General features: G+C 42.8%; 1 protein-coding gene across 1 annotated transcript in view; it reads left to right on the top strand.

The window, feature by feature from the left end:
- Window positions 1-7207, top strand: part of LOC104628598 (calcium/calmodulin-dependent protein kinase type II subunit gamma) — a gene marked incomplete at both ends in the record, with an annotated part of 39906 nt that extends 32699 nt beyond the window's left edge. Inside the window, one exon of the mRNA XM_010297241.1 lies at window positions 7167-7207. Coding sequence (XP_010295543.1) covers window positions 7167-7207 — 41 coding nt within the window. The remainder of the gene's footprint in view (window positions 1-7166) is intronic.
- Between the last annotated feature and the right edge of the window lie 3700 nt (window positions 7208-10907).

Here is a 10907-nt window from a genome sequence, read left to right as displayed (position 1 = left end):
CCCTAAAGACCTTAAGGGGTTTTTATTTTCTCTAATTGGGTGACACTGTTTTGTGGGCCTCTAAAAGCCCCATTCCCAGCAGACAGGGGACTAGATTTATGAAGAGAGAGGCTTCTTCCTGTCTGGGGATGAGATCTTCTAAAAGCTTCTTCACAGATGTTTTGAACCAAGAGGAAGACGAAGGCTCATGTGGCTCTGGTATCAATTAATTAGGCGCAATAGTACTATCTGCAGGAAATAAGAGAAGACTTCTTTAATCCTGTTGTCATTACTGTCTTCTCAAGCATTTTGTAACGTGGAGTTACTTCATTTGACAGCGTGGTTTTAGCTTGTGATAAATTGTATACTTAAAGAATCTGTAGCAGTACTTTTTCTCTTTTTTTCACATGAAAAAATCTTACTTTTTACAAAGCAAAAAAAAAAAAAGTTTCTGTTCTTTCATGAGTAATCTGTTGGTTGCTAGGTGCCTTTTGCCCCAGGTCAGTTCCTAAAGATAAAGGAATGTGATCTGGCTCCTTTCCCCAGTTACGGTATATTCGACAATTTAATACCGGCTATTTGTGGTTCTTCTTGAAAGATTGTATCTCAGGTCAGCTGTAGGCTATTTGTTAAAAGCAGATACAGTTGCACTCCCTTCAGTCCAAGTCAGGAAACTGAGACCTGCTTATAATAAGGGGTTTGTCGCTTCTGTCCACACGCTGGTAGGTATTCACTCAGCTGCGAGAGAGAACATTGCAGTCTAACCTTGCTGTGGGATCTTTGGAGTCACACCAGGGTACACAGGATGATTTGGGTGCTCACTTGTGGCTATTGATGTTCAGATGATCCAAGCGAAGACAGATCTGATCTGTGTTCACTTAAAGAAGTACAGTCAAGGTAAATCAATTTATTAGATTATATGCAGGAAACTCCTAAATCACTTCCTGAGAAGTAAACGTAAATTTATTACTAGGAGAAGTTGGCAGGGTTCTCAGAGATTCCGAATAGTTGCAGTGTTTAAGGGTGCCTGGACTCATTTATGTAGATAAAACTCTGTAAGTAAGCCTGCTCTAAACTGAGTGAAAGGATGGACAAAATTGGTTTTCATCTTAGAAACAGCCATCTTCACAAAGTGCTGAGAAGGGGCTTTTCTCCATAAGTTAATTGTTACGCAAGACTTACATGGACTACATGACATTCTTAGCACTGTTTCCTTGCAGCTGTTAATTCGGGCAGGAGTTGTTCATCTAGCTTTCACACTCTATGAAATTCAGTTCTCGCAGTTGGTTCAGCACAAGTCCTGTGTGCCTCCCTGCGTTCAAAACAGATCCCAAGGTAGACATTGCGGGTACTTAAGCCTTATGTCCGAAACCTCTATCTTTAACGGATGCTGAGCTGCTTTCTTGGGCATTGTCACTGCTTGCTCAAGTCAGAGGGAGCTCTTCTGGCAGCTTGTGACAATAGCTGGAATTTATTGCGTGTCTCTACAGATCCTTACTAACTCTCCAGTGTGAAGTTTGGGGTTTTTAACTAGGTTGGTGAGCTTGAGAGAGGCTGGAGACAGATCCAGGAAGCAGTGGTGCTTTCTAAGTAAAGAAGAGCTGAATATGCTTGTGCCTGTTTGGTGTAGTCTGTACAGAGATGTTTTTGAGCTGACTTAAAGAAGAAGGAAATAATACAAATAATTAAGTGGTACTAAAATGTTTCACTGTCCTGTTATACTTGCCTTCCAGAAGTGCTTATGAAACTGAATTTTTTGCTATTTTGTGTGTGTGTACATATACTTTTATACTCAGCTTAGAATTTCAGTTCTTTCCTTTAACCAAAGTAAAGTTAAAGTTGTATGAGTAATATATTTGAAGTTTCTGCTGTGTTGTGTTATTTATATAGGTATCCATTGAGGACCAGAAATTTATATCACCTGACTCCTAGACACTAACCCCCTGGTGTGAATTCAAAGGATGAAAATATGGAGAGAAAAATTTATCGAGCTGTTTCCAGAGAGCTTTGAATAAATGAGCATGAGATGACTGGGAAACGCATTTCCCAAGCAGATGATGAGGTCACATTTAACAAAAAATTAAGTTTTTTAAGTGATGTCCCTGTATCTACTAAGTTGCTTAAGAAACAGTCAGGAGTTTCAGAGAATGGTGCTCAACTGCTACAGTGTGGACCTGCTGAAGTAGCGTACTTCAGCAAGTAAACTTCCATTTTGCAGCTTCCCAGAATCTCATGGATTTCGTTGCTGCATTTAAATGTTTATCACTATGGCCTGAGAGTCTAACTTACCATCAAAAGTTGTTTTAAGTTATTATAATAATTCCCTTTACTTTTTTCTTCCTCTCCCTAAAGTTCAGGAGAACTCTGTGAATGCCATTTCTTGTGGTGTTTGCCCTTCATCCCTTAATTTCTTGGTTTGTCAAGAAATGGCATTTTTGTAATACTGCAAGAGAGGTGCTCTCATATTTTTATCAATTTGGGACAGACTGGGGCATTCAGGCTCAAAGTTCTAGAATGGGGTGTACAGTCTGTTTCGACCCTTTAAGGCTCTGCTCCTGTTTGTGTGTGTACATATGCATATCTGCAAAGAGAGTGTCTTTCAGGATGTGAAATTCCTGCATTGGCAGGAGGGTGTTTGAAAACACTAATTGAAATGTCACAAACTATCAGGCTCGCTCCTGGTTTTTGGCTTTTTGTACATAGTCTTGCTGGAAAATGTTTTGGTTTTCTGAGGCAGGCAGAGGCAAAAAAGAGCAGAAGGAAATCACCTGGCTCCCACACAATTTCTCCATTATTCACTAGTGGGAGAACCGGGAGCTCTGTGGCTCATGCCAAGAGGACATCACTGAATTGTATATTTCAGGCTTTAGTTTTAATGAATGCTCCCTCTTTTAATCTTTCTCTGAAAACCATTGGGGCATGTCTGGGAGATGGGTGTGCATCTTCAAACACTGTCTACCCTGGAGATTTTCACAAAGCGTTGGAAGCACGTGCGCAGCGCCAGGCATTGGCTGCACCTGGTGAGATGGATTGGATAGGGAAGAAGGTGTCTATGTGTAGAGGTCCTATGGGTCCAGATCACATAAAGGCTTGCATTGCCTAATGGTTTGGGATTCTTACCGTCATTTCCACCTGGTTCTACCCTTTTCTCTCTGCTTGTTCTAAAAAGAGTGTTTTGAAGTGACTGACTACTTTTCATGACCCTTTGTTTATACTGTAGCAGTTCTGTTGAGGAGTAGAAGCCCTCGTGGAAGGCTTTTCATTGAGGGGGTGATTGTTAAATGTTGCTGCTTGTCTATGGCTCAGGTATGCTTCTGGAACAGTGGTGTCATTTAGTGGGCAGAGGGAGTTAATAGCAAAGCAGAATTAAAAATAAATAAAAAACAAATTTTCAGCAAGAGAACGAGTCCACGTTGTAGGTGCTGCCAGGCAGTTATCCCATGCAAAGAGGTTGTCGTTGTATTGGTCTCTCACTTAATGCATGGTGTTCTTGTGCAACTGCTACTGCAACAAGTTCGTGTAGCAAGTCACTGGGGAATCTCAGAGAAAGGGGACTGCTGAGGTGGAAACCAAAGTGAGGGTAGAGACCACAAGACAACAACCCCCCCTCTATTCTGTGAAATCACTCTGCTGTGTTTAAAGGGCCACTGCTAGAGTGGCTTGTGTCTAAGTAGCCATCGTGGCAGAGAGTTGAGCATCAGTCTTTAGTCTGATACAGCCTGCTCTATCTTGTCCCTAACAAATAGTTGTTCTTGAAGTTACACTGTGTTTGTGGGCATTGTTTGTATTGGTAGTGAGACGTGCCTCTTTGACTATATACTGACTGTCAGGTGTTTTGTGATGAGCCCCAGAACTGACATCAGGTTGACAATTAGTTAATCTGACTTTCTTTGAACTGAGAATATGATGATGAGAAGCTGCAACTCTTATGTCATTGAGAATTTTGTGTTGGTATGATACGGATTTTTATTTTGATAATCAAGTGTCAGCAAAGTCCAAAATTCTTTGTGGTGTAAGTGCTTGTGTTTAGAAGCCAGAACTTGGATTGTCTGTTAGACTAGCATCATGAGTTAGTCAGGCTTCATAAAAGCAACCTCAGTGTTATCCCTGCATCCCAAAAAAATACTCTCTGAAAGCTTAACTGAGATGAAAAATGTAACTGAGATTTGACAGCTGGGGTCAGGGCAAACCTAGGGCAGGCTGGGCGAAAGACTGCTCTTGATGGAAGAGGAAGAGTGGAGCTGGCAGGAGAAGTGCTATCCATGGCTGTATTTGGAGTGGGTGTTGCGGTCACTCTTGGAAATTCCCTCCTCCACTGCCTCCCCTTGGCTCTGGTACATCCAGAGTGTCTGGTGTTTATTGCTGATGAGTTCAGCATTAGGGATTTGTGTTCCTGCCAGGAGCATGGTCCAGAGTCCAGGCTGTTTCCTATGGAGGCCAAAACTGAAAAATGTGAGAAGAGGGAGGGGTACATGGGGTGTGTGCAGGGGAGGCTTTTTGTGTTTCTCTCCAGAGATGAACGGGAAGCGTGTCCTGTTAAACCAGGAACAGAACTGTGCTTTTAATCAGCTGTGTTAGCAGCATGTGCCTTTGTATTGCTTCATTGTAGAGGAACTTTTAACTCCACTGAGAAGAGGGAATTTAATCTCTTTAATGTGCAGAGGAAGCGGGAAGGATGGCAAAAATAAATACTAGTATCTCATGCCTGGAAAACTACAGAGCATGGGTACAAGACCATTTCCAGAAGAGTAAAGAATCTGCCTTCAAATGTCCTTGGATTTTCTCCCTTCCTGTTGTTTCTTTGCTAAGCTGCATGTTGGGTGGTGCTGCCTGTCTTCTAAAATGATTCTTGTTACAGAAAGTCTTGTGTATCACTCGCTGCAGAAGGTCCTCTTGCATCCCCTTTAATTTCTGTCTCACAACATGCACAGGTTGACCTGTGGGTAAATCTGCATGCCTCCCTTATGTTTGAGGTGCCTGCAGTCGTCTTTGCGTGCGAGTGCGTTTCACGGGCTCTCCGGTTGTCCTTACAAACCATGGTACGATGCGTGAACTAAATACACCACAGGCTGAGTTTCCTTCTGCAGTGCTGGCAGGCCTGTGGGAGAACCGTGTGTGCTGTGCAGAGGTACAAGCAGAGGAGGGGGCTAGACGGCCAGGCTGCACTGGGGAGCACTGGGCCAGCTGGACAATGCGGTGGGACTCTCAGCTGAATCTGCTTTAACGCAATAGAACATGATTTTAGCTGTCTTCGGTCCACAAAGACAAATGTCAAGTTCTGGGGAAACTGCAGAAACTGTGAAAACGTTGCTTCACAGTTTGTGTCTGGGTCATTCCCAGAACATATGGTGGTGCTGTTTCCCCGTTTTTTTTCTTTTTTTTTTTTTCCACTTCAAGGATGTCCCATTTGTGATATTTATTAAATTGCAGAATCCTTTACTCCTCCTGAAGTATTGTAAGGCCATAACAGTTTCTTGTTTTCAACAGTTGTGTGAGGTGCCTTGATGTATGTGTAGTATAAATGCTGGGCCCCTTTGGACCCCATGGTCACCTTGTTCTCCTTCTCACTCACATGTGGAATCAAGCTGGTCTCCTTCATCATGCCTTGAAGGTGGCAAGAACTTAACTGTTGGATTCACTCTTGCAATGCTTTAGTTTGTGTACAATCAGCAAAGAAACTGCTGCAGGGCAGATGAGTTGCTTGGGTCAATTCCTCTGCCCACCTTCATGTGTGCACATTGGAGTATTGTCTTTTGACACATCACATTCAGAAAACCTCTGCATGAGGTTCTTCCAGGGTTCCTGGATGGTTTCCGAGAGCAGGAATCAAGACAAAATCCTAATCTAGTTTTATACTTGCATTAGGGAGTAGAATTAGGAAGACTAATTCAGAGATTGTAATAAACTTATATGGGGTGCCACCTCTTTATTGTGAGGACATGCTGTAGCCGTGTGCACCAGTTCAGCCAATGTTGTCTAGTTAATCCATATCCATAGGGTCGTGTAGTAGGGAAGGCAGGGTGGAAAAAGCTTTTAACATAAAACTTGAACAGTTGCTTGGATATTGCAAAAACATTTTTGCCTAATGTTGCTGCTTCTAGAGAGAGATTGAGCACTCTGCGTGAGCGGGTCAGCATGTTATTGGGAGTGAAGCATTTCAACAGTTATGTGAGCGTTGTCTTAGGACTTGCCTTTTCTCTAGGCTTTATCTTTGCTGGAGCTAAAATCCAGGTCCCAGAGCCTTATACTTCTCAGCAGCTGCTTAGGAGAGATGTATCAGTGTGTTGGTCCAGTAGGTGTGTAGTGTTCTGTTCACAGAAGTTTAAACAACTGAATACATTCTTCATGAGTAGGCAAGCTATGTTTTATGTCAGTTGAGGTTGTAGATGGGGTCTTACTGTTGACAGTCGTTGTAATCATACCACTTTGTGTAAATAGATGGAGCAGCTCCTTCCTCAGTCCCAAGTGTGCCTTCTGCCAGGCATTTGTTGTGGACTCCCTGTCTGTGCTTATCATGCTCTTGCTTTCATAGCTAGTGCTAGTTGTTAAAGTTGAGCACAGCAGAGCATCTTTATCTTTCAGTGAAGAAATTCAGCCTAGTTCCTGTCTCTTTTCTCATTCTCTCTTTTTTTTTTTTTAACAGTTATCAGACACATGCACTTTTCCAGTCTCTTCCTTTCAGCTATCCAGATGCTTCCCCAGAGCAACTGTGAATAGCAGTAATTAGGAGGCCTTTGTGCTATCAGTGCCCCCTTTATAAGCAAAGTCTGTTACGTGAATGGCTGCAGTTGAGGGTAAAACTTTTATCCTGTTGCAAAGATCTGGCAGATTTCTTTAGCTTTTCCCCCTATAACTGCCGACACTTCTGGATGGAATCACAGTGTGTGAGTGGAGGATTGAAATAGAGGAGCTCTAAAGTCTCATTTCAGATTTGATCTTCCTGAGATGGTGAAAGGGAGACCATTTTTGCCTAAATAGGTGAACAATAGTTAGGATGGGTGGCCCTCTGCTATCAGGATGGATTTGATGAGAGACTCAGCCTGTTTTCCAGGTCTCTTGCTGTTAGAGAGGAATTAGCAGGGTGGTTGTCCATCTGAAGTCTCTGCAGTTTTGAGGGAACTGGGAAGAGAGAGAGAGAATAGTCTCAAAACCAAAATGTGACCTACTTTTCCTGCTTCTCTCCACAGCTGCCAAAAGCCGGCTGAACAAGAAGTCAGATGGAGTGAAGGTAAGTTCTTGCTTTCCCATTTCACTCTCTCCCATCTGAACAGAAGGCAGCCACTTCCTCTGGTCCCCATCCCCTTCCAGGTTAAAACCACAGGCCTGTCCAGTGGCTGGGCTTGTTATGTTCAGTGTATTGTTATGGAGCCCCAGGTGGGATCGTAATGTTTCCTACATGCACCTTATGCATCACACAACTAGCTAAGTGCGCTACTGTACCACCAAGATTTCTTTTTCCCCTTTCTCTGAAGTATGGGGAGAACTGGTCAATTCTGTGGATTAGACAGACCAAGGACTTGCTCGTGTGACACACGCCTCCAACTAGTCTGTTCTGTTCAATGCAGAATGCTTCTGGGTATTAAAATTGCACAGAGCAATTGTCAGTGACTGATGATACCCAGCAGACCCCATAGAAATCTGTCTCCCCCCTTGAACAGATGCTGAAGGCTGAGCTGGGGAGAGAGGTGGGGAAGGAGGAGCCTCCAGATGTTCATGTCTGGACAGAATGGAGACTGAGTCTTGTGTTAGAGTTCAGCCCATGTCTCTGGGGGACGGGCACTCTCCTGTTCCCTTCTGAGGGAATTATTTTTTTCCCCACTTCAATTTCACTCTTTATGTGCATGGTCATCATGTAGTTCTGGAGATCAAATAAGCCATTCCCAAGGCTGTACGTTGTTGCAGGCAGTAGCCCTTTATCATCTAGTACTGGAGTAGAGATAGTTACGGGCTAGAGCACTGTCTTCCCCTAACTGTTCCAAAGGATAACTGTCCTCCACATGGGAAAGTAGGGTTTGGTTTATTTGCTTGCATTTCCATTTGAAGAGCAAACTTTTCTTTACAGCTGTTAGGCAGAGTAGTTCATCTCCTAGTTTTGCACGGTGGACAGTCTTCATTCTCCCTGTTCTGGGGAGTTGACTTGCACACTGCAGGACTGGCACGCTTGTTCTCTCCTGCTGTCTTAGCCCTTGTCCATTTTAATGAGGCTTTTTTTCCAGAGGGCTCACAATACAAGCAGGCTGATAGAAAAAGTGGTGTTTTCAGAGGAGTTGTGTTTATTTTGGGGACTGCTTGAGTAAAACCTGCATTCTTGCAGTTCTGCTGTGTTCTGCCCTAATGACACCCAAGTCTTTGGGGCTTTTTGACCAAAATGCTACATGGAACTGCTGTTCTTACCCTAGGATACTTACCTTTGAAATGTGCCTGCAAGAGTGAGCTTTTGTGGTTTGCACATGCCTGCATCTTGCACAGACATGCGTTGAACCACATGCACACTAGTAGCAAGTGTGTTTGAGTTGTCGCATCTGTTGATATGGAAAACACTGCAGTAAAATCCCAGTGCAATAAGAATGGATGGATCCCAAATGTTGTGAACTGAGAACCAGCAGATACTTGCTTCAAAATCCCAACATGACAGGGGAGAAGCAACTGGAAAAGCAGCAGATAACAATGTGTCTACATAGTTTTTGTCACCTGCCTGGAAAAAGCTGGCTTTCTTCTCAGGATTCTTGATTTCCCGCAGGCTGTCAGGGAATGCTACAACTTGGGTCAAAATCTTCCAGAAATGGACAGATGATGTGCACACAGGTTTTGAGGCACAGCTCCCTGGTCATATAGTTACAAGGAGACTTGTATGTTAGAGACTTCCAGCTCCATAGAAAGCTTCTGGTATTTGATTGAGAACATTGTGTCTTACTCTGAAGAGGGTAAAGCTGGATTTGCTTTTCTAGCTGATTTGAAGTATTCTTCAACTCTTCACAGAATATGTTGTTCCTGATCATCTATAATTGAATACGTGTGATAAAGTGGAAGGTAGATTAGAGAACGTAGCATTCTCTGTACATGGTGAATGGGATTGCCCTCTGGGAACCTCTTCTGTACTTCTGCATGACACTGGAGACCTGCAGTCAAGAGTCTGCATGCAACTTCCTTGCTCCTAAGTGTTCGAGCAGTCTTGTTCTGCAGTATGAACTTGAGTGGTGTCTACAAGGGGCATCACATGCTTTCAACCTGGGCTGAGGACCCTCAAAAGGGTTGTTTAAGCTTTCCATTTTCCCCAAACAGCATCTATCCTGAGGTGTAGCTTTTGAGTCCTCATTTCTATAAGCTTTAAATCTGACAAATAAATTATATATTTCTTCTTAAAGCTGGTGTTTTCTGTAATCCTTTTGCTCAATAATGCAGACTTTTAAAAGTACAGGTTGCTTCCCTCCAGTGCTAAGTTTGGACAAGATAGAGAGCAAGTAGTGGTCTGTGTGTATTTGTAGTACATCCTTAACACTTCTGTTGTAGCATTTCTGTGGCTACATGCTTATCTCCTTCATTGCTCCTACTGCCTGTATGTACAGCACTGCTTCCCATTAGTCATCCCATGGAAGTGTAGCCTTTTACCACTTCCATTTGCTTATTGGAGCAGTACTGGCACACATGGCTGCTGTGCAGCGGTCCCTGTGCTGGTCACTGTCTGGTTGGTGACCTCACCGTTGTGACCAGCCTCCTTTTCATGTCTTGCTCCTTATGCAGGAAACTTAATTTTAGCCCCCCTGATTTTTCTCATTGTAGATAGTCCTGAGAAACAACTTGTGCCACGGTGACTGGTTGAGTTAAGAGCATCTGGTCTTACATTACTTGTAGCAAACCATGATTTTTCTGCCTGCTGCCGTAGTGCAGAGCACAGATACCATGACTTGAACACCAAACAGATTTTCAGCTTTGTGGCAGCCTTTCACTCCCACTTCCTATGTAAATAATTTTATATCTGATGTAGGTTTACAACGAGCATTGCATGCCATATTTTTAACTGTAGTCTGCTGCTGACCACATACCATGTGGTTAGGCTGTTTCTCGTGTTTCTTCCAGATATGGGGACTCCTGGATGGTTTGGTGGTTAGGTTTTTTGTTTGTTTGTTAAAACCTTCTTGGAAACTAATTCCTTGTGGAGATTTGAGAAAAAATATGTTTCGGTTTCTTCACTGGCTTTATCTGGTCCAGAGTGACTATGCTCCATGAGGGTGTTGCCACAGATATCCACACAGTAGATGAGAATGGAAAGAGTATTTCTTCCACAAATTGATGATTACACTAGTATAAAAATGAATGGCTTTAAGCCCATTGAGAAAAAAACATCACCAGTTTTCCTTAATTTATTTTCTGTTCAAGGTAACTTTCCCATCCTTTTGGCAGGTATTCAGAGCTATCTATGCTAGAATCCTGCATTATTTGACAAATACAGTAGGAATTTCTATTACATGGTATTAGGCAAATTTGGGTGAGGCCTGTACATCTTAAACTTTATTCCAAAAACCTCTGTGAAAATGTGTGTTGGTGAATATCTGATGCAAGGTGCAGCATGCTGTTGCTGATTTAGCATGGATGAGACGGGAGTGATATATTACTCATATGTGGTGATACAAGCATCTAGTGTGAGTTGTGTTGAGCTGCTATGTGAGAAAAAAAACCACAATTTTTGTTTCTATAGGAATTGTCATTAGTTGTTTGAAGGATGCCTAACACACTAAAGCAGTGGGAATGAATGCATTTTACTTGCATCAGCCTATTTTGGAAGGGGGGAGGAAGCTTAAATCAGGAGGGGAGGACAGGAAGGAAACATTTTTTTTTTATTCCAATATAGGTGTCTCTACACTGGGGTTATTTTGATAAATTTCCGCATGTATGAGACTCTCCTCTAGCAAATGCCTTTCCAAAATCTA

This window comes from Phaethon lepturus, unplaced genomic scaffold, assembly GCF_000687285.1.
Source record: "Phaethon lepturus isolate BGI_N335 unplaced genomic scaffold, ASM68728v1 scaffold16741, whole genome shotgun sequence".
Classification (NCBI taxonomy): Eukaryota; Metazoa; Chordata; class Aves; order Phaethontiformes; family Phaethontidae; genus Phaethon; species Phaethon lepturus.
Note: the sequence above shows the minus strand (reverse complement) of the source record. Positions and strands in the feature narration are given on the sequence as shown.